Below are 24,375 nucleotides of genomic sequence, written 5' to 3'. Positions count from 1 at the left end.
GTTTTCTAATGAACTTCGTTCCACCCTTAAGTTAAAAGACCGCTTCCTCAGAAAATATAAGAAAAGCGGGCTTGATGAATGGAAAGAGGACTTCCACTCTTACCGTAAAACACGTAAAAGTCTTTATGAGCAGGACCAGCGCTCTTATCTTGATTCTGTGGAGAGCAGCGTTAATTCCCAGCCTGCAACATTCTGGAGATACATTCGATCCCGTAACAATAACTCACATGAGCAAATCCGTCTTGTTGATTCATCTGGGAAAGAAGTTCGTGATGTTGCCAACCATTTTGCGCAGTAATTTAGTACTACATATGGCAAGCGCGATGACAGTGAAATAAACGTAATGTTGAATGATGTACAGGGTTCTAGCTTATACAAATGGACGAGCAGTTGGTGCTTCAGAGTCTAAGGCGCATGAAACCGTCGCTGTCGTGTGGCCCTGACGGGATACCTCCAGCTATTTTAAAAACATTCAGCAGCATTTTTGTTCCTGTTTTAACTGCAATATTCAATCACGGTCTAAAAACAAACATATTTCCCCGTAAGTGAAAAATTTCTCGAGTGCGCCCCATTTTCAAGAAAGGCACCAAATGTGATGCAAAAAACTATAGAGCAGTTTGTCTCCTTTGTGCAGCCTCCAAGCTTTTTGAGGAAGCACCGCACAAGGTATTGTCAAGTTCTGTACAGCAGTTTCTTACAAGTAAACAGCATGGTTTTATGTCAGGAAGGTCGACAACAACTAATCTTGCCCGCTTCATGGAGCAGGCCTCCGCTGCACATTTCGAGCGAGGCGAGTTGGACGTTGTCTACTGTGACCTGAGCAAAGCATTTGATGTTGTCTGCCACGCGTTGTTGCTTGATAAGCTTTTGCATTCCGGCATTGATACACCACTCGTGGCATTGCTGGGTAGCTATATAAGCAATCGGTTCAGCTTCGTTAGCGTTAATGGGCAGACGTCCTCTATGTATAGATCAACAAGCGGTGTGCCCCAAGGCTCTATGTTGGGCCCTCTCTTGTTCTCCAATTTTGTAAACGATGTGTCAGCCGCAATTAAAAAGTCTTCTTTTCTTCTCTACGCTGACGATATCAAAATATTCAGACGTATAAAGTCCATCGATGACTGTGTTGCCCTGCAGCAAGATATATTCTCCTATGCTAAATAGTGCTCAGATAACAGATTAAATCTTAATCCTGCGAAAACAAAGGTCATGTCTTATACCCGAAAAACGAACCCCCTTTTCTTTCGCTACAGTAATGATGACGGTTTTCTGTATAGAGTCGACGAGATCAAACTTTCTCGCCTCATGTCACTCAACTGACTGGGCGGGCGCTCCGCTCGCTTGGTGCTGTATGCAGGTTTTCACGAGACTTCCAGTCCCCTCATTCGTTCCTAAAACTTTTTATGGAACTTTGTATTCCTCATCTTGAATATGCCTCCGTGGCGCGCTAACTTCATTTCGACAGTACTCGTGTTCTTCCGTTATTTTCCTCATGTGTTTGTTTTTTCACAGATTATCTTCTTATTTCTCCGTGTGTGAGTTTGATGCTCCGGGCGTAATTGTTGTATGTACTATCAAACACTTCTGTAGTAAACTCTTCATTCATATTTTTAAGGGGCCCAGGCAGACCACAGTAACAAATGTTTCTATAGATTGTCAGTTTCTGTGAATAGTTATAAATATTTCCTTTGTTTTGTTTCATACATTTTTGTGTAACTGATGCTTCATCGTATTGCTATGGTTCTTGTACGATGCGTTTCTGCAATGTACCATAATTTACAGTCTCTGTTAGTCATGTAATGTACGTTGGATACCAATTTTAATTTTATTGTCGGTAGTATTTCGCGTTTTTTAATTGTTCTTCACTCACCCTCCTTTTTTACTGGCTGTTTATGTGACAGCCGCTGGTGTATTTCAATGCGGCCTTTTTCCCCCCCTCTAGGCTCTCAGTGCGCCAGCACGAACGCTTCGGCTGTTCCTGGGCACTTTAATAAAGGTTGATTGATTGATTGATTGATTGATTGATTGATTGATTGATTGATTGATTGATTGATTGATTGATTGATTGATTGATTGATTGATTGATTGATTGATTGATTGTTGCTGTTGTTATTTTCGTTGTATGCTAGTTACGTTTTGTATTAAATCATCTTAACACCTGATCGACACAGAATCCCGTTCGAATAGCAGCCACCACCAACCCTGTAAGTTTGTGCCGCATGCTTCGGAACATCTGCAGGAAAGAGGCCAACCAGATGTCGTTTTACTTTGATCTGATGAAGTCATTTGATGTTTTGTGTCACGAGAAAAAAAGAAACTACCATTAAAAAAACTTTCTTAGCTGAGTCTACACCGGTCTATCACATTCCTCTAATGCAGTTTGTTTGTGCTTAGAGGGTTTGTGCTTGTAAGCGGACAAAATTCCCTCTGCTGTGAGGGCACCAGCGGTGTTGCTTAAGGCTCTGCCCTCGGGTTCTTCCTCTTTTCAGTCCTTATGAATGATAATTCGTCGGCATTTCGTGATTCTAATTTGTTTCATATGCTTACGAAATCAAAATATTCAGGCTTGTTTTCGAACACTGTCAACTGTAACGCTCTGTTGAGAACGAATAAGTCCTTTTTTCACAGGTGCACACGCAACAAAATCCCCATAGATGCAACTCAAACTAAAGTAAAGACGCGCACAAGAAAAAAAAAAAAAAACTGGCGCAGCTTGCACTAGTGGTGCAAGGCTGGAGAAACAGAAGAGCTGGCGGCCTCTCTCCCTTCGTCGGAGACCCGGATGTTGCACCTCACATGGATTTCTGAACTTCCCGCTGAAAGTCCCCCATAACTGGCAGGCCCGGATCGTTTCGTCCGCAGCCTTTCACAGTCCTCCCAAAGTGGACCGCGTTAGCACGAAGTCCAAACCCAACGCCCGCGCTACGATCTCAAAGGAATTATGTGCGCCCGGGATGCGATGACAGCTCAATCGCATAGACGTCGGTTGCATAACGTGAGCGACCCAGCTTCGATTCCACCCACGGGAGCCGTTTTTTTTTTTTTTCGTATTGCCTGCACATGTTATTGTTACCCGCCGCTTCTTGACCCGTACCCCTCGGGCCTTTGGGTGGCCCAGTGGTTAGGTTGCCGGTTTCACGACGTAATGGTACCGGATATGCGATTCCTGGGACCTCTCTAACCACATGTTTTTCTTGAGGCTTCGAGGTTTTTTGGTGCGACGGACGAACAAAGCTCGGCCTAAACAGCTCTGCTGTTGAAACTCCTATCTTGTTCTCCTACCAGATTAATAGTGGAATACGACCGCGTGCGGAGGTGGGGACTACGTCGGCAGTGAGCCTAGCTTCTCCCCTCACGTGAGATATGTTGGTTGTCTGCATACTTCTCAAATCTCATGACGTAATGCGTTGTTTATCAAAGGAGTTATCATCTTCCACCTACCTTTTTAGTATACTGGAGTGCCGTGAGCATAACAAGCTATAATGTTATTGACAGCTTCTAAAAAAAGTATACATCTATCTTCAACCGTCGCTTCGGTCGGTAAATGGGCATGACGTTTGTCTTCATGGCCCATTAACGGCCGTTGCAATTGTGTAAAGATAGATATAAACTTTTGCTTTGCCTGAAATAGAAGTTCTGTTCTTTCAAAAAGGATGCATTGACATAGTAACAGTATTGATAATTTTAACTCAAACTTGCGGCAACTAATCTAGGCACTGAGGAAAACAGACCAACCAACGGCGACTCCCCAACCACTTTCTCGCCACGGTCCTTATGACGTCACATGCACCTGTTTGTACAATTCGCGGCCGGTGACCAAATACACCGCCAAAAAACAAGACTCTGCAATTGCGACGGTGCCTCTAGCTCTGTTTAATCGTATCACTTGAATGATAACGTGCAGTTAACACCTATTTTTACTATTCCCCCTATTGCGTCATATTGGAATGTTTGAATATTTGCTTTCTGGTTAAGAAACGTATTTTAGGGCTGGAAATGAGTTAAATGAGTTACAGAAGGCTAGTTCTTCGAATTAATCAATGTTGTATTGTGTCTTCATAGCAAGTGTAACTGTGGCACATCTTTGTTGACGCTGCTGCACCTAATACCCTGACGGAATAAGTGGGACCTTTTCTACCTCTCGAAAACCATTCACAGCACAGGGCATTCTTGTGCTGAGCAGCTAAAGCATGTTCCCCTCCATGTGCTGCAAAATTCTAGCAGGAGGCACAATACGTTTCGTAATATTACCAAGTGTCTTCATGGCTTGTGCCCTCTAAGCTTAGGCTGCAGTGTACTCGCAATCAGTAATAAGAATAAGGAGGTATGTTTAACGGTACGTGCCCCAACTTCGTGTTGTTCGCATATCTGTGATCTTATGCTCACGTAACTGGCCTGTTTTTATCCTGGTCTGGACAATTTATGGCTTACGTTCGTGTGCTTGACTCAGCATGAAACGTAAACAAAACTGCCCTTGATTTTTAAATCGTATATCGTATATTACTGTCATTCGTGAAATTATTTGTGTTGGTATATGTGGGCGCGCCAGTATTAGGACCCTCGGACCCGCCCCGGTGGCACAGTGGCTATGGCGTTGTGCTGCTTAGCCCATGGACGCGGGTTCGATTCCCGGCCGGGCGGTCACTTTTCTGATGGAGGCGAAAGGCAAAAACGTTCGTGTGTTCGAGATTTCGGCGCACGTTAAAGATCCCCAGGTGGCCGAAATTAATCCGGAGCCCTCCAGTACGGCACGACTCATCGCCGGTGTAGCATCAGTGCGATAGATCCCAAAATCAATTAAATCAATTAGGACCCGAGGTCACCGGCGTCACAATCTGGTAGCTGTGCAACACATGTGTTTGTGGTGTGTCAGTGTGTGTCAGAGAGTTTTACTTTCACGTGCATACAGAGTTCACGTACGCAAACGAGAAAAGTATACGTAGCCCACGCGCATGTAGTTTGAAACCCTTTTAGCTACACGTACGCGACGCACTCCGCGCTTAGGGTGTTGGTATGCATGCGCTCTCCGCCCATAGCCGCGCGTTCTATAGCGCCAACAGACGCAAATAGTGCTGTAGCCACTCGTGACCTCGCGAGCCCATTGCTATGACGACGACAAACGATACTTCGTCAGGTTTAACAGCTGAAAAATCGCCCTTCAATCTGAGAAACAAAATCTGTTTGTCGATTGAAACTTTAGGTGAGGGTATACGAACGGGCAAATTGAAGTCGAAATCAGCAGCTTAGAACACGATATCGCGCCGAGGGATTAGCGACGAAGCTGTTTTCACTGCGATGCGTGAGGGCACGGCGCCGCCATGTTGATCATCTCTACGTACGGAAGCAACGTGAACACCGCAACGTAAAAATTCGAATCTCACGTACGACCGTGAGACTCACGTAGGCGCTTTGCGTTCTGAGCATGCGCACAGGTAACCCGTGAAAGGTCCACGTACGTGGAGCTTCTACGTACGTGAAATGTGTTAAGAAATGTATCCCTTTATTTTATTCCCACGCGAGACGTTTAAAAGGTGTAGTATCAAGCTTTGCCTGTTTTGTATTTTGCGCCGCACTCCAGCAAAAAGGCTTCCCGGCTGTACAAGTACAATTTAATAGACAATTGAATGGCGTGCTTTTTCAGTACTCAATTGTAGGTTTTGCTATCCCTCGAATTTCGACGACAACTGGCCTTGGCCTGGTCTTCGATGGAAAGACTCACCTCCACCCCGCATGCTAGATATACTCAATAGCGAGCTCTCCAGCACTTCGGCGCAGTTTGCAGGATCCCTATGAGTCCGTAGCTATCAGTCTTTCCTAAAACTGTACATAACTCCCTGTCGTCCCAGTCTGGAATATGCCTCGGACGGAACGTGCCCGGTAACAGCGTGGGTATTGTATATTTCTTCATTATTCCGTCAGATGGAAGAGGGTGAGGAGGAATAACTTTATTTAGAAAGGGTGTCGTTTTCTTTATTCGTAGTTTTTCGGTGTTCGCAGTGTTTCCTGCTCATGTTAAGACTTTTTCGTTCTCAAATTTGTTAGGCTGTCCATGTTGAGGGTTCTTGCTCTCTTCAGCATATCGCCTCATTTATTTTCATAACGAAATAGTGTTTTTGTGCTGTATCCTGACGATTTGGTTTATGTTTAATGTATTCCATACTCAAAGTCTTGTGTTTTTTTTTCTTTTGCTGGCACGTACAAAAGCTTTCGGTTGTCCCTCGGCATGTGAATAATTGATTGATTGATTGATTGATTGATTGATTGATTGATTGATTGATTGATTGATTGATTGATTGATTGATTGATTGATTGATTGATTGATTGATTGATTGATTGATTGATTGATTGATCGATCGATCGATCGAATCGAAGCTTAAACACGGCTCTTCGCAGGTGGCAGGAAGGCACCTAGTTTGGTAATGTGTAGTTACGGAAATTTGTGGCTTCTAATGAGCGTGTGTCCAGTGAAGTTGCAGATACATATTTACTTTACATGTACATGTCGCCACCTTACTGCCCTTTCTTAATGGAGTTCCACCCATCGTGTTTAACAATTCCAAGTTTGTGACACCACAAACAGCTGTGCGGAAATGATCACTTGAGCAGCGCTACCCGTTCTTGATACGTGGGGCGTTATTAAACAAAGGTTGCTGCCCCGAATGCTATATTTGTATTCATGGCTTATTTTATTTATTTATTTATTTATTTATTTATTTATTTATTTATTTATTTATTTATTTATTTATTTATTTATTTATTTATTTATTTATTTATTTATTTATTTATTTATTTATTTATTTATTTATTTATTAGTATAATACCCTCACGGCCAAGGCATTATAGAGGGGAGTGGTTACATTCATAAGTATAACAAAAAAAAGCAGCGAGAGAAATACATATCAAACAAACATCTTATACAAAATTAGGCAAAACAAAAAGAAACGCAGCAAGCAAGCATAACTGCACACAACAAGCATGAATTACATAATGTTGACTATGGCATTTTTGAAAAGCGTGTGATTTACAATGGTTGCTGTAGGAGAGGGAAGGCGATTCCATTCTAATGACGTACGAGGAATAAACGACTGAGAAAAAGCGGTCGTTCGGGTTGATGCTATACCGACTTTGTGAGCATGATCAAGGCGAGTAGAAACGTACAATAGAGGCAAAATGAGTTCTTCGTGCAGATGTTGGTGATGAAATATTTTGTGGAACAACGAAAGTCGGGAAATTTTACGTCGAACTGCTAGGGATTGAAGGTTAAGGGTAGATTTCATTGTTGTTACGCTGGCGGTTCGGTTATAGTTAAACAGGATGAAACGGGGGCAGAATTGTTTCGTACCATTTCAAGTGAGTTTATGAAATTGTTAAAAGAAGGATCCCAAATAGACGGGGCGTATTCTAATTTAGACCGAATAAGTATTTTGTACAACAGTAGTTTAAGGGAAGATGGTGCCTTAGCAAAATTACGCCTCAGGTAACCCAGCATGCGATTTGCATTGTTTAATAATATGTTTAATGTGAACGTTCCAGGTGAGGTTGCTTGTGATGTTAACACCGAGATATTTATAAGGAGAAACAGAGTCTAGGGCGATGCTATCAAGCTAGTAAACAGGTAATGTGTTATTTTTTCTAGATACACGCATAAATTTGCTCTTGCTAACATTGAGTTCCATGCGCCACTTTAAGCACCGAGCCGTTATAGAATTTAGGTCAGTTTGAAGGGTGGTAAGGTCATCATCACAGATTATTTCTCGGAACACTACGCAATCGTCAGCAAATAAATTTATATTAGATGAGACGCACGACGTTAAATCGTTAATATATATTAGGAAAAGCAGAGGGCCGAGAACAGAACCTTGTGGCACACCGGATTGAACGAAGGTATTATTAGAATTTTGGTTGTTAATCGAAACAAACTGCGAGCGAGTAGTTAGAAAAATCTCAAGCCATGCAAGAAGTTTCGGTTCAATATTAAGCTGACGTAACTTGTGTAGTAGTAGTTTATGGCACACCTTGTCAAATGCTTTTGAGAGAGAGAGAGACAAACATTTATTTTAGTAATGAGCAGGAGGATGTTCTTAGGGCCTCCACCCAGTGAGAGGCATCCTTATTCCAAGATGCCTTGGAGCTGGCTGGCCGTCCGGGCCCGTTCCACCAGTCGGCGCGGGTCCGAGAGCTCGGAGCTGGTCAGCTGCTCCACCCACTGCTCATATGTAGGGTTGGGATTTGGGGTTAGAGTGGGGGTCCGTTGACACTCCCATACCACGTGGTATAGGGTGCCTGCAACAGGGCAAAAGTTACAGGTGGCAGGGTATTGGGTGGGGTACATAGCGTTCAGTAGGGTGTTATGGGGATACGAATTGGTTTGGAGGCGCCGGAAAGTGGTTTCCTCGTCGCGTGTTAGTTGTGCATGAGGTGGCGGGAAGCGACGGCGGTCGTTTTTGTAGTGGGATAAGATTTCGGTGTATGTATGGATTGGTGCTGGCTTTGAGGCGCTTCGGTCATTGTTTTCTCCCTCTGAGGTAACGGCCCGGTGTGTATGAGCACGGGCAGCGGCGTGTGCCGCCTCGTTCCCTTCGAGGGACTGGTGGCCGGGTGACCAGAGGATGTTAATTTCTGGTAGTCTTTTTAGTTGGCGTAGAAGGTGCAGTGCTGGTTGAGAGATGCGGCCAATGAGGAAGTTTCTGCAGGCGGTCTGTGAATCGGTTATAACTGTAAGAAATTCCTCGCCTGTTGTAGCGGCAAGGGCGATGGCACACTCCTCAGCAGTCTCGATGGAAGTGGTGAAAACGGTCGCTGCTGCCAGTTCTGCGCCTTGCGTGCTAACGACACAGGCTGCATGTGCTTTCTGATGAGGGTACGGCGATGCATCTGTGTACCGAGTGCATGGTAAATGGTGATTGTTCTTATGAATCAAGCGAGCTCGTGCAGTGCGCCGCTGTTTGTTGAAAACCGGGTGCATATTTCGGGGTATGGGGGCTACGCGGATGTGTTGCCGAATGTCTGCTGGGATTCGAATTTTCTCATCTTCTCGTGGTGGGACGTTGTAGTGTAGACGGAGAAGTGTTGCTCTTCCCGTGGGCGTTATCTGTAGTCGGCGTATCTGAGATGCGTGGTGGGCCTCTTGTATTTCCTGCCAGGTATTGTGGACCCCTAGCTGCAAAAGTTTTTTGGTTGCCGTGCTGATTGGGAGCCCAATAGCGGTCTTGTAGGCCTGGCGTATGGTGGCGTCGAGTTTCCGTATTTCTTGTGGTCTCAGGGCCAGGTATGGCGTGCCATACGCTATCCTGCTGATGAGAATGGCTTGGACCATGCGTAGGGTGTCGTGTTCACGAAGTCCGAAGCGACGATTGGAGACGCGGCGGATGATGTGCATGAGCTGGTTGAGTGTACGCTGTAATGGTGGTAGGGCTTGTAAGCCAGATCCATCTCTAGGTATAATGAGGCCCAATATCCTAAGGTAAGGGACATTAGGGACAGGGTGATTATTTATGTATAATTCTGGTTCTGGTATACTGTGTGCGGTCTTGCGGGTAGATCTCTTGCTGAGCGTTAGTAAACCAGACTTTTCGGGGGCGCACTCCAGTCCTCTGGATTGGAGATATCGTTGGGCGGTGTCAATTGCCATTTGAAGTGCCTCTTCCTGATCTCCAATTGATCCAGTGGGTGTCCATAGCGTGAGGTCGTCCGCATAGAAAGCGTGTCGGAGATGCGGAATATCTTGGAGCAGGGGTGGGAGGTCCTTCATGGCAAGGTTAAAGAGTAGGGGTGAAATAACCGAGCCTTGAGGTGTTCCTCGGGGAATTGCTGAAAAAGTGTCGGATCGCAGATGGCCGATGCGTACAGTGGCGGTTCGGTTGCTAAGAAATGCCGCGACGTAGCTGTAAAGTCTGGGCCCGCAGTTGGTAGTAGCTAGCCCTTGTAGGATGGCTTGGTGCGTGACATTGTCAAATGCCCCTTTTATATCAAGTGCGACAATAGAATATTTGTGATTGTTCGAGAGTTTCAATAGTATGTCTTCTTTAAGCTGCAGCAGGATGTCTTGGGTAGAGAGATGGGGCCGAAATCCATACATGGTGGTTGGGAAGTAGTTATTGTCCTCTATGTAATGGGCGAGACGATTGTGAACCATATGCTCAAGGAGTTTGCCCACGCACGATGTGAGAGAAATGGGACGGAGGTTTTTGAGTGTGAGGGGTTTTCCGGGCTTGGGAATTAGCGTGATATCAGCATGTTTCCACTGTGGCGGGAGAGTTCCTTTCATCCAGTGTTCATTCATATATGCGAGCAGATTTTCAAGGGCGATGGGGTCCAGATTGCGCAGAAGTTTGTTGGGGATCTTATCCTGTCCAGGAGTGGTGTTCCTTGTTAGGCCGTGTATCGCGGCTTCAATTTCCTGAATGGTGAAAGGCGTATCCAGTTCTTGGTTCGGTTGACCGGTGTACTGCAGTGGCGGCTGTACCTGTGTAGTGGGCTGAGCTTCGAATGATTTCTGCAGCTCTTGCAGCAGGTCTTCATCTGTTCCGGGGTGGTTGTGGATTAATATTTTAAGCTTGTGCGCAGTCGTGGCTTTTGATTCTTTGGAGCCCATGAGGGAACGGAGAAGGTGCCAAGTTCTCCGGGTGCCGAGGGTTCCTTGGAGCGTATTGCAGAATTGGTTCCAATTTTGCTGGCTTAGTTGTCGAGCATATTCTTCTGCTTCTTGTGTGAGTAAGGCTATACGAGTGCGTAGTTTCCGGTTGGTCTTGCGCCTTTTCCACCTCTTCAGAAGGCCGTTTCTGGCGTCCCATAAGTGCTTGAGGTGATTGTCTATGGCCGGATTGTCTTCGGTAAGAGGAAGCTCTTTTGTGTGCTTGGCGAATGTCGTGATAATCTCAGCGGCCCAATCCTCAATATTTTGGATTGACTTAGTAGGCGAGTCTTCTCTGAAGGCCTTCCAATCAGTAAGTCTGGCTGTACCAATTCTTTGCCTGGCGTTTTTGTGATGAGCGATTCGGAGTTGTATAATGTGATGGTCGCTTCCTAGTGTTTCGTCTAGGCACGTCCATTCGTCATTCTTGATGTTGTAAGTTAGGGTTAGGTCGGGTGAAGTATCGCGGGAGACGCTGTTTCCAATGCGCGTGGGTGTGTCTGGGTTGTTGCATAAATGAAGACGATGCTGTTGAATTGCGTCATGAAGTTGAATGCCTTTTCGATCGTTTCGATGGTAGCCCCACATCATGTGATGGGCATTAAAATCCCCTAGTATTAATAATTTATGTCCCTTAGTGCGCCGTTTTACTTCTCGGAAGAGCTTGTCAATTTCTGACAGGAGAGCAGCGGGTGGGCTGTAGATATTCAGGACAAATAGACTTGAGTGCGTCTTTTTTCGGGGGATGACCTCCACGAAGGTGTAATCGATGCTGGTGGGGAGGGTGTGTTGTTGGGCTGTTTGATCGGTGCGTACGAGGATGGCGGTGCGGGCAAGGGTGTCTGTAGTGTATGTGGTATAATCTCTGAGGGTGACGTTGGTGGTGTCTGTTTCTTGTAGAGCGATGATATCGGGTCGGTGTTGTTGAGTGAAATGAAGGAGTGATGATTTCTTGCTACGGTATGAGCGACAATTCCATTGCCATATGAGGGTGGTCGGTGGGGTGGCGACTTTAGGCGGAGAGGAAGGGGGTGTCCCCATCATCTTTGAGCTGTACTGTTCTCCCGGTGGGATGTGGGCGAGCGCCTTGTTTGGGTTTCTTGCGTTTTTTCCTCTTTGTAATCTCCAGTGCGGCAACGCGCTTTTTCCTCTGGGTAATTTCGAGTGCGGCAACGCGTGTGTCAACCGCTTGAATTTTCGCGTTCAGGTCCGAAACAAGTCCGTGGATGTAGCGTTTGAGGTCCTCAATCATGGGTGAAACGACAGCTGGAAGGGGGGCGCTTTCAGTTGTTGGATTGGTTGGTATGGTTTCTGGGGGTGAAACAACCGCTGGAATGGGGGCGCTTTCACTTGTTGGAGTGGTTTGTATTATGTCTTGGGGCGGTTGTGTTGACAGCGGAATTTTTGCACGGAGCTGAGCTATGTGCTCTTCGAGGAGCGCGAATTTCTTAGTGTTTTCGGCGAGTTTCTCGCGGAGTTGGGCGTTTTCCTGTTCGAGTTTAGCATATTGGGGGTCAGTGGGAGGGGTGGGTGGGGACTTGGTACATGCAGGGAGGGGTGGGAATTGATCTGAAGCAGTGGGTGGTACAGCGGCGACTGCCGACCAGCTCACGTGCGGGGAGACCGGGTGCAGTGGTTGTGGAGTCCCTGGGGCTTGCCGCTGCTGGTGGGTCGAAGAGTAGCCTGCTGTTGCGGGCGATGTGAGGCCTCGTTCCCGGACCCGGATAGGAGGTGGTGGTGGCCGCAGCTTCTTGCGGCAGTCTCGGCTCGCTGTCGGGTGGTCAAGTCCGCAGAGTTTACACGTCGGCACGCACTCGTGGTCGGCGGCGGGATTCTTCACGTGGCACTGCGCGCAGACTGGTGTGTCAGGATTCGGACAGACATCTTGACGGTGTCCGAGTTCCCCACACACGGAGCAACATTGGATGGTTTGCCGGTAAGGGCGGCATCGCGTGAGAATTCCGTACGCCTTGACGTAGAAGGGTACGTGCAGACCGTCAAAGGTGATGACTGCGGAGCTTGAGGCTCCTAGCATGCGGGCGCTGATGATGCGTGGTCCCGTGGTAGTGATAATAGTGTGCAGTTGATCTTGCGTAGTGCCTTGATCGATGCCGTGAATTACGCCGCGAACGGTTCCCGGGATGTTTTTTAGATACGCCACAACTTCGTACGCTGCGGCGCCAAGCTGTAGTGTGGTGACGTTTCGCAGAGCTTCGACGCAGGCCTCGTCTGGCGTGCTGGCAACGATAAGATTTTGGGCAGCTTGTGGTTGAAGCGTCACTTGCGCGAAGAAGACATGCTCAGGAATGCGACTTGCGCGTTGTATGCTTTGGGTGATTTGCCGATCGTGCCAGTCAGAGATTCGGAGTCCCGAGCGTGGGCGAAATATGACTTTATAGTCAGTCTCGGGAAGTCGGGGAGCTGGCGCCGTGCGCGGGGTAAATGGCTGCTTACTTGTCGAGGGCTGCTTGCGGTGTTTCAGGTCATGCCGTTTTCGTAGTATTTGTTGCCACGGGTCGTCTCGTGGCAGTGTTCTGCCACTTAGCTGGTCAAAATCCATTGTGTCTTCATGCGCTGCACCTGTGGTGGTTGGTTGAGCGGCTGGAAGTTGCTTGGCTTGCATGGTGGAGAGTGGTTGGCGAGTCGGCGTCCGGTATCCCCGGCGCGGATGTGACGGCAACCCGGCTAGGCGGTGGTATGCCTAGCCGCGGCCGTCAGCGTGGCTGAGGCTTCAGTGGCGATTTTGGCAAATGGTAGACCGCACGTCGTCTTGGGTGGTACCGGCACGTTCGTGGTGGCCTTACCGAGCTGTATAAAGCAACGTTAGGGGTGATTTAGCTATTTGGCAGCCAAAAACAGACGTTAAAGCAGGAGCCCATACGAGGCCGGTCTTGTTCGGAAAACGATGATGATTTTGAAAAGTCTAGATATATGCAATCAGCAGATGATGATCGATCAAGTATGGCATGAAGCTTATGTGTGAAAGATACCAACTGTGTTTCACATGAGTAACTTTTGCGAAATCCATGCTGTGATCGCGTAAAAAATGAATTTGATGCTAAGAAATTAACAAGGTGTGAAAAAAGAACATGTTCGAGTATTTTACAAGGGATGCTAGTAAGTGAAATGGGTCGGTAATTAAGCGGCGAGTTTTTGTTTCCCGATTTATGAATCGGAATCACCTTCCCCACCGTCCAGTCGGCAGGCAAACAACCGTCGTCAAGTGATTGCTGAAAAATCTTTGTTAAAATGATGGATGAATAGGCGCAAGTGCTCTGCAAGAATTTAGGGCTGATGTCGTCACAACCAGGAGCGGAAGAAACTTTGAGTGTTTTAATTACTTTAGCAACTCCACTTGGTTCAATAATTATTGGAAACATATCAATGTAGTTAAATGTTTCAAGAGGTGGTAAGCAGACGTTTTCGAAAAAAGAAAAATTACGCGCAAAGGTTTCATTAAAAGTCTTAGCGGACTCCTCCGGAGGAATTGCAGCACCGTCGGTGTCGGTTAGATGAACGATATTGGTATCACGGGGATTGATGGTGCGCCAAAACTTTTTAGTGTCAGTAACTAGCATAGTGGGTAATATGGTACAAAAAAAGTTCTCTTTGGCTGACCTCAGTGCCGCAACATAATTATCATTAGCCAGTTTGTAAGCCGCCCAACGCGCATCATTCCTAGAAAGTTTTGCTGATCGGTACAAGCGTTTTTTCTTGTTAGATAAGCGTTTAAGGTTACTTGTATACCATGGAGCATTACGGCTCGAAGTAATAGGGTTCGAAGGCGTGGGTTGGGTCCCCACTCTGGGCGCGTGTTCTTCTTTCTTTCTTTCTTTCATACGTATATTTAAAAAATGTTAACTTCACTAACCGTAGTAAAAAAAGAGCCTAAAAAACCCCTATGCCTCCTTTGGCGTTGTAGACTGCCGACCTATCTTTCTATATATATATATATATATATATATATATATATATATATAGCGAATCAGAATGGGAAATGAGGGGCTCGTTGAAAATAACACAGAAATAAGAATTGGCAGTCAAGAAAACCTCGGGAAGCAAAGGGGAGGATGTGGTAGTTCATTGAAACAGATAAAGAGTTTGGAAAAAAAGAAAGAAAGTGGAGAAAAAAATCGCCCTGCCGGTAGCGTAGTGGTTATCGCACCAGACCGGTATTCTGGAGGTCGTGAGTTCGGATCCCACCTGGCGGGCATTTTTGCTCAACTTTCTTTCTTTCCAAACTTTTTATCTGTTTCAATGAACTACCACATCCTCCCCTTTGTTTTCCGAGGTTTTCTTGACCTCCAGAATACGCGTCTGGTGCGATGACCATTACGCTACCGGCGGGGCTGTTTCCCCTCCACTTTCTCGGGTATTTATGTTAAGGTATATTGTTGTTCCCTACGCTTGTGAGTGGTAGCCAGCGGCGGTCGGACTACTCGGGGTGAAGGGGACCTTCTTTTTAACCCCCCCCCCCCCCCCCACGTGACTCAAGTGCCTACGACATCTCGACATGTCGCCCCCCATCCCCGTCTCGACATGTCGTAGACGCTCGAGTCACGGCCCGGGGGTTCTAAAGAAGGTCCCCTTCACCCCGAGTAGTCCGAGTGGCGCTGGCTACCTGCGGTCGGGGTCACACTGCAGCTGGCGCCGGGTACGATTAACAAGACCGGCAATCGGCACCGGCTTCACTTACCCGGGAGGCTTGCGCGCAACAGACATCCATATATTTCAAATCGTATTTCTGGTTTCGTTCTCGTCATCGACCTACTTTGGGGCCCTTTGACTGCAGTGATTGGCTATGCAAGTGCATCGTGACAAAGAAGACCCACGGGTGCTCTTGGGAATGTATAAGTTCTGGGGAAAATCAAGGGAAGTGGCTGGCCAAGAACGGTTTGGCGCAAAGTAAGAGCAGGGGCGCAATTCTGACTTTTGCCCGTTTCATGTCCACTTACAGCGAGCACTGATTGTCTGAAGTCAGACGACCCGGATGTGGCACACTTGAGGAGCCCGTTAATCGGAACAACAGCACGCTTGAAACGGACGGGAAACGGACACAACTCAGAATTGCACCGGAGATGGGAGGGAATGAAGAACGAGTAGTTTAAACAAAGCAACCGAACTTGATCTCAGGAAGCTAGAAGAAAGGAAGCCAAGAATTCTGAAACAGTTCAGGACCCCGTTTATATTGGGCACTCAAAAAAAAAAACAAAAAAAACGTGGACATGCTTCTCCACGACACACTTAAACGAAGAATCCCTGCCAACAAAAAAACAAATGGTGGGCGGGGGGCTGTCCAGGAGGATTTGCCTAACATGTAGGGAACCTAAACGACGGGCACCAGCACATGAATATGACTTGATCAAAAAAAAAAGAAATTCGCTCAGGCGCATATCAATTTATGCGTTCTGGTTTAGCTTTACGACAAGTAGGTGCCGTCGATACCGTAAATAATCATGTTTGGCATATCGATTAGTCGTTCAACCCATTCCCCATGGTGAAGTTCTGTGGGGCGTGGTTATGAACAATGCATCCGAGTCAAACAGGGAAAGACCATAAGTAGCGGTGCGTACGTCCGTACACTGTCACGGATTTTTTTTAAATTTCCCCAGTTTCTAAGGATTTTGTTTCATTTTTCCGGGAAAACTACGCACGTCATATTGCGAAGAAAATGACTGATTTGAGGGCTTTTCGAGATCTCTACAACTTTCTAATTGACACCTTAGCGACGAAAACAATGATTAACAAGTTCGTCAATGAAAGTAATTCACGCCTAGAAATGAAAAATAAATTGTGGTTGCACGCACACATGACGGCGGATAAGCTGTTGGCGCATGTATTGCTAGCTTTCGGCATTGCTTGGTCCAAGATAATTGGGACACCTTGAATAAACAGATGGCTGCGCATTTTCGCTGTTCTAGATCTCTCCGTCAGGGATCTTATAATGAATGCGCATTAAAAGGATGTTACAGTTTACGCAAAGCAGGTACAAGCATTTATAATATTCGAGGCGCGTCATCTCTTTTCGTGCATCCCAGCGGAAAGACATGGGCATGGGGAATGAGAAATCCGCTCCCATACCACCACCGGGCTACATTTCAAATGATCATGTGGATCCTTCGGTTCCCGCCCACGGGAAAAAAGAACTTTATGCCGAAATCGGTGCCATCAAAAAGCAAATCCAGTCGTGTCCGCCCTGAGAACTGCTCAGACATCTAAATTCATTCTTTTTCTTTTTCGACAAAAGACGGCCAAATAAGCTTCATTCGTGTGAGTCAAGAATCACTTGCTCGCTCCTCGAGGTCTGTAGAGTTCGGTCAGGTGAGGCTTCACTCGCAGGCCGTAAATTTCTCGCTGCCGTGCGGGGTAGTCAAGGGCACGGCTCCCCGCACGTCCTTGCGTCGTCGCGTTTCGCCGAAAGCTGACCGTGACAAGCCAATCAATGAAAGGCAGCAGCGCGCACGGGGACGTGGCGTAGGACGTTGCGACGTGCCGTGCCACGTACGCGAGCGAAAGTGCGGCCGCGCTCCCCGATGGGGAGGCGCAGGGAGGGAAGCGAGATGTGGGCGATCGAGCGACGCCGACGGACAAACGATCCCGCCACGATTGGCCCATCCCGCGGGAGGAAGAAGAGAACGCTGCGCTCCGACGGAGGTCATCTCCCGAGGAATGATGGAAGGATGCGGCGCCGCGTACGAATGGTCCGCTCGGGACACTGTACGCAATCGGCGTGTTGATGAACCGCCTCGGTTCCATCGGCAACTGTGCATTCGGCCGGGGGAATTCTCGCATTGAATAAAGAGGGTGTACTGGGATTTCTAAGCTACGATTTCTGAGTGCTATGGAGTCAAATGGCGCTGCGGAAATGCACGTTTTGTTAGACGAGTTCTCAATTTTGTGCCCCGCGTATTGGGGTGAAAGACCCAATACTGCATCGGCATCAATCTTGGAATTACTTCGAAACTCTCCTATGAGCCCTAATTACATCGCGGTATATCTAAACTTTGATTCGGAAGGACATTTACATTAATTAATTACCAGCCAAAAAATGGCCATGACAGCAAAACTCCTCTTGAGTTTTGTCTCGCTTTCACTTTGTTTTATCAGCGGTCATTTATGGGGGTCGATAAGCCATATAAATTAACTTGACTCACGCATCAGCTAATATAGGAGCGCTAACTGAACGTGCTTCACATTTTAAGAACACAGTTTCCTACAGGTAGAGGGACAAAAACACATCTTAGTAAACATAGTAATTCTTCCGATTGCCTTTGGTTAACAAAATTTCAGTGCTGCTCAAAAATTATTTAAAGCTGTAAACAGAAACAGATTATAAACAAATTCCCACAGGTGCTCATTTTTTTTTTAATTTATGAACCCAGCGAAACAAACGAACACTTAAACGCACTACAACGAGATACAGGCACAGTATAGTTGCAGTTGGTCCTGTGCGAATTAGGCAGTGGCGATCGGCGTATTTCTATTGATGCTTCCGCGGCAAAGAAGGCGGGTGAACTTGAAATGCAACGCGTTGAGGGCACGTCACGAAGGGCGATGAAGCTATCGTTCGTGTTTTTAATTCGTAAACCATAGGACCACGTTTGCATGCCTTTTGGCTTATGAGCGAGGTATGCTCTCCGATAAGTATACCCACATTCAGTACCATTCAATATTATCTTCAGTATGGGCCACATTCAAGGATCGTCAGCACACGTGTTTGTCAAGCTGGTAAGGCGAAGGGAAAGCTACGCTATCTACACCCACCTTTTTGACTGTCTAAACTTGCCTAAAAAAATCAGGGCCAGTCTTCACCCCTGTGAAAAGGGAGGCCCAGCGAAACTGAGGCTCTGATTGATTGATTGTAGGGTTTAACGCGCCGACGCAACGCAGGCGATGAGGCACGCCGTAGTGGAGGGTTCCGGATTAATTTTGACCACCTAGGGATCTTTAACGTGCGCCTAAATCTCGTACATACGAGCGTTTTTGCTTTTCGCCTCCATCAGAAAAGCGGCCGCCGGGCCGGGAATCAAACCCGCGACCTCGTGCTCAGCAGCGCAACACCTTAGCCACTGAGCCACCGCGGCGGGTGAAACTGGCGCTCTGAGAGGATTAGCTATGTTGGGGTTTACCGATATTGGGAATTTGCTATGTTGAATTATAAGGACAGTGGCGCGATCTCTACGTCACAGACTACGGACACACACGATTGGTGTGTAGATATAGTGTTCCGCACAGGTGACCGCCGAAGAGCGCGCGGCTTTGCGCAATGGCAGGCAGGAGAGATGCGTCGCGCGTGGTGAGAAGTATACAATACTCAGGAAAGAGGCGGCACCGGTGGAGAGCAGTGTAAAAAGGAGCTGTAACGATATTGTCTCCGTGGGTGGTCATGCTTCGCAGACACAATGTGGAAAAGGCTAGCTTACAAAAACCAAGCTTACACCAATCTCCTTAACGTTGGCTTCACCTCTAAGCACAAATGCATAGCTGGGAGGAGATTTTTTTCGGGGGCAATACAAGCCGTCTTATATAAAATATGGAGATCCTGGGACCTTTTTTAACACGCAAGTGTTTTATTCCGGGATACATGAAAATTTCACTGACGTCATATCCGTCACGGAAGTGACGCCACTACAACGAAGCAAGCGGCCTGTAAAGGGTGCACCCCTGTACACAGAGTCTTCTTGCGGGGAAGCAACCTTTAGTACTAATGAGTACGTTACACTTGGGGTTGTTCATTTTCGAGTTTTATATTTTAACACGAGAGTGTTTTATGCCGGGGCACATCAGGATTTCACTGACGTCATATTCGTCACGGAAATGACGCCAGTACACCTTTGCCGAAGCGGCCCGCCAGCAGGACGTCGCTCGCCAAGCACACCCACAAGGCAGCCGCCGACCCGCAAATCATGCTCAGCTACAGATTTCGCTGCAGATTTCATTTTCGTGTTTTACCGATTCCTATGGCAGAGGAATAAACCACATTTTTGTTTTATTCTTTTATGATTTTTTTCATACGCTGAACACACGCTGCCGCATAAGGCGTACACACTTCGCGAGAACCTGGGGGATTAGACATACTGCGTCGCTGCAAAAATAATACTGACACTCGCAACTTCCCTTGCTGCTTCGTTAATAGCTCCCATAGACGGAGCGATATTAGCTTGTGTGTGCCGGGGAGATTAATAAAAGCGCGCTCTGTGCCGGGTTCGTCTGCAGCGACTTCGTCAATGGGTAACAGGGGGAGGAGGCACGCTTCATGGTGGTGTGCCTGAGGTCGTGCAGCTACGCACCAGTTTGCGAGTGTGGCTCCCGCCTGAAGAAGCTGGGATTCTTACTGAAGCGAAATACGAAAACGCCTGTGCCCAGTAGATTTCGGCGCGAGTTCCGAAAAAGTGGCTGGCGTATTTATGTTTTTACTTGCATGGTTGAGAAGGCGGAAACACTGCAAATATGCAACGAGTAGTGGGAAAACTTTCAGTGTCCTAAACTAATCTGCAGTACTTTACTACGACGTAGTAAAGTACTGCAATACTTAAAGTACGGCAGCACTTTAAGTACTTAAAGTACTTAAAGCTCTGGCGTAGCTTTAAAACCAGTATCTGAATGTGCCAGAGTTGACCCGAGCGTTCTTTAAAATGTGCGGTTCGACTGGTGCAGTGCTGCGTAGTTGAAAATTTTGGTTAAAATCAGGTAAGGAGGCCGAAAACATTTGTATTAGAAAAGCCAAACAGATCAGGCAGTTTGCATGGTGCGTATTTTATAAACTTACACATCAGATGGGGTATCCCTAAAAAAGGTCTGCTGTGGGGCGAACCAGTCCCAATTTGAGGTCTATAATAAGAGACGAAAAAAAAAGTAAACTAGAAAGAAGTTGAATACATCAGCAGCGATAAAACTCGCCTACAATGCAAGCAATTTTTCGCTTCTTATTCTGGAAAAGATGCCCTTGGTAAGAGTTACGACTTATGTAACTCTGGGCGTATGCGTGGCTTGAAATCTAAACTGCCTCCCTCATTCGGCGCACAGCACTGCCTTCGGATCCATGAAGACGTATATAGCAGCCGTGAAATGGGAGCAAAAAGAAAGCACGGGTATACCGCAACGGTGAAATCATACATCTATTTGCAGTGGCGGTACCGTTTGACCTTTGTACGGCGCTATTCAAAAGGTGGCTTGGTTCAGACCGTCTCCGATTCGGCCAAAACAAAAGCGTTTAAGGTTACTATAGACATATCCCACAGCGATAAGGTTATTGAGGCCAACGAACGCAATGGGCCAGACTCCTTTTTAAACCTTGAGGCGCCTGGGGCGAAATGAATGTGCGAATCATAGGTTGGCCATGGAGCTGTGCTCACGTTATTGTTGAAGTTACGTGAGTTTGAAACGAACCGAATTATTTTAAACCTCTTAAGTTCAGCATGACACATTCACATGAATAAGAGCGTGTGGCGAGCTAGTGTTTTATAAAGCATGAAATATGGGGTGGAAGCTTGTTTTTTGGAACTAACGACGACGGCGGAATCAACCTACATCGGTACGCAATCATGGGCTCCTATCAAGCTGATGCCGAAGTTCAAGAAAGTTTCCTTACCCTTGATTTTCTCCTGCATATTTCGTAACGCGCCACTTAAGCTTGACTTGAGATGCTCCCAGCGATCGGTGGCAAGTGCAGCGAGTTCGGCGAGCTGGGGTTGAACGGCCATACGAAGGGGAAGCCACCAGCATTGCCGGTTTGTCGCAACTAATGCTCTTAGTAAAAAAATTTGAAACGCTTACTGCCCTTTGTACAACGGAGAAATTTAACACAAACGACATAAAAATTTCGAAAACAGTTTCCGAAATTTTTATGTCCTTTGCTTTAAATTTACCCGCTAATGATTAGGACGCTGCTGTTTTTGTTCTTAAATTATCGATTACCGGCGAACGCTCCCAAGCCTTTCCCTGTCTTTGTTCGTGCCTGCGTTACCCTGGAGCTGTACAAAATGGAACGTCCCTAATGATCAATTAATATTACGGTTTTGTCCCACACGCTTGGGACCTGCCAGCTCAGGTATGCGGATTAACGGTCATTGTTGAATGTAGATAAAGGCACTGAAAGGTTAGGTGACTTGTTTAAAATGCCTCCACTGAGATCGTGCTGACGCCCTCGAGTCGATGCGTGAACGGTTCGCCTACCGAACATTTCTTGAAGACTGCAATAACATCGAAACATAGGCAGTTGCCACTGGCATGAGCCGAGCGCTTCCGATCTTTGTGGATGCTGCGGTGTCCCTCACAAAAATTGTCACGTCTCCGTGCAGAAGCAGCAAGGCAAGCCGCATCGATTTTAAGCAACGTACGGATATGTCACTGTCATGACACGATTGATTTATTTTGGAAAATTTCTCGCGACCTTTGAAAAGCCGCTTCCAAGGAAGTCGGGAACAAAGGCGAAACTGCTATCACTAATACTATAGAAAATGCCTATAGTTTGTTGTGAACGAATAATATGTGTGGTCACCATTGGCGCACTCACTAGACAACCAGAGACGACACTGATTGCCTGTCTGCATTGTTTACGCCCATCGCTGCAGCCCCTGTGCGGTTTTTGTCAAGGATTGCACTGGTAGCACCATCACGTCAACTCGCAGAAATCCAGCTTATGTACGTAGCTCAGCAGAAGGCACGCGTTCATCGCGAATACGTGCAAATTACCCGAGGGGCGGCCTTGTTCGCGCCATTCTGTCAGCTGCTCTAAAAGCTGCTGCGTCATTCTTTTCTTATCAAAACACTCTCTAACAACCAACGTCATCCATTCTACTGACCCTCATTGAGAATTCTTCCTTGTTTGCGTTTTGCTTCAACACGAGGAAGTGAAGCTCCCCATCGCGGGTGCATGCTTTGCTGCTGGCTGGCAGCAGCCGCTCGATGCGACGAAAACGAGCATGATTCATGAATATTCCCTTCGGGAGCCGTCGTCGCATTCCAGAGCTTCTCCCTTCCCTTCGGGCCCCTGCTTTTTTCATGCGACGGAAGGTATCAGATGTGAGCGTTACAGCTGGGAGCTCTGGACGCATTCTCGACCAGAAACGACCGCAGCGACCGAGCTGACGGACGAGCTGGCGTAGGCGTTCTTGGCACAAACGGCGCGGATGCCGCACGGGGCAACCGCCCGCATTGCGTGCCGGAAGACTCAGCATCCCAGTGAATTCTCTATGTGGGGCAAAGTACCATACACTGGCCTACAGCGACGACGCACAAGGGTGTGAGTGCGATGACACAAAGCGCTACACGACACAGAGTAATGGCCAAACATCCGATAGAGTAACGTGTCATGTCGGACACTCCTCCTTGTATGTATACAGCACGTGTGGCGATTCGCCCCTTTCGCCGCACGCACGCACACTGGCTAGAAAGGAGGCCGGTGACGCTCACCTGAACATGCTGGTGAAGACCTCGAGTGGGTTGCGGCGGCTGCCCGGTAAGGAGGCGGTCTCGGCGTTCATGGAGTCCGGCTGTAGCATGGCCTGCGAGCGGGGACGTCGTTCCGACTCTGAGCGCAGCCGGACGCCGGCCAGGCAGCCGACTGGGCTGGGAGCCCGCATCAGCGGCCGCGTTTCGGCCTCGGAGGAGCAGCAGCCCGCGGACCTAGGGGACAGGGACCTCGGCGGCTCACTGCGGCGGCCAGACAAGGGGGGCGCGGCCTCCTACCTGCTCATGGGCTTTGCTGCTGCCGCCGCGGGGCCGCCCTGCGGCTCGGTCCTCGGCCGACGAGGACGAGCACGCTGCCAGCTCCTCCGGCCATCGCGCAATGACTCACTGCCTGCGCCCGATCGATCGCCCGCTGCCGCCACGCTCGCGCCTGCCTCATGCAGCGGCGCTGCGGCTTCGAACCCCGCCGGCGCCGCCACCGCGTGGCCCACTTCACCAGTGCCCGATTGCGCGTGTACACACACACACACACACACACACACACAAACACGCCGCCGCGGCTTCTAGACGACAGAGTCGCAGTGTCATCGCGCATCTGGAGCTAAGCGGGTCTCGTATGCTTGCGACCCGGCATGGCAAGGATAGAAGGAGCAACAAACGTACTGCGGGAACAGGGCAACACTTGCCTTGCTGTTTGACCCCACTTCTGTCAGCTCGCTTGTCCCCACTGAGCCGACTCTCCGACCCATATAATCCTACATGTCTTGACAATACCAATGGGTGCCACGTTAGAGCGAACTGGAACCCCGTTCTTCGGCGGCAGGGCTTTTGTAAAAACTCAGGTCCAGCGCACACTGGTTTCGTAACGCTTTACGAGGTAAATAAATTACTCACCAGTGATAATCACCGATGCAGTGCGTGTATGGTGCAATGTTTTACGGCGCGAGAGGCCCGCTTGGCGCCAGAAAAGGCAATGGCCAGTAGAATAATGATGTGTATAAATAGCATGGAGAATCTATGGCGACGGGTTTTTCCCGCCATAAACCTTCATTAAACTGTTCTTTTTTACTGCAGGACGAAGACCTCGCCCGATGACTTCTAACCACTCTTGTCCTGAGAGAGACTGGTTCATTCTTTGGCTTCGAATGTTCTCATCAGCCCATTCTTCTTTCTGCTTGCCCTTCGTTCCTTTCCCTGCCATCCACACTGATACTCGGGAGGTATACCTTTTGTCTGTCTTCAGCTTTCCATGTTAATCCCCGTTTCTCAATCCGTGGAGCTCACTTCGTATGTCATCTTTCTTTCCACATCTGTTCAGGCTGACCAATAGG

At 47.7% G+C, this 24,375-nt stretch overlaps 1 protein-coding gene across 2 annotated transcripts in view; it reads right to left on the bottom strand.

Moving 5' to 3' along the window:
* Positions 1 to 23,424, bottom strand: part of LOC144156012 (uncharacterized) — a 49,896-nt gene extending 26,472 nt beyond the window's left edge. The window contains exons 1-2 of one of the 2 annotated variants that reach the window (XM_077687772.1): positions 23,324 to 23,424; positions 23,048 to 23,260 (exon numbers count right to left, since the gene is read on the bottom strand). In XM_077687772.1, coding sequence (XP_077543898.1) covers positions 23,048 to 23,260; positions 23,324 to 23,331 — 221 coding nt within the window. In that variant the 5' untranslated portion in view covers positions 23,332 to 23,424. The remainder of the gene's footprint in view (positions 1 to 23,047; positions 23,261 to 23,323) is intronic. The other variant, XM_077687773.1, reaches the window with a different exon arrangement.
* Between the last annotated feature and the right edge of the window lie 951 nt (positions 23,425 to 24,375).

This window comes from Haemaphysalis longicornis, unplaced genomic scaffold (genome assembly GCF_048455015.1).
Source record: "Haemaphysalis longicornis isolate Haplotype H1 unplaced genomic scaffold, Haemaphysalis longicornis Haplotype H1 scaffold_1, whole genome shotgun sequence".
Lineage (NCBI taxonomy): Eukaryota > Metazoa > Arthropoda > Arachnida > Ixodida > Ixodidae > Haemaphysalis > Haemaphysalis longicornis.
The sequence above is the reverse complement of the archived record's forward strand: the minus strand, read 5'-3'. Positions and strand labels throughout refer to the sequence as shown.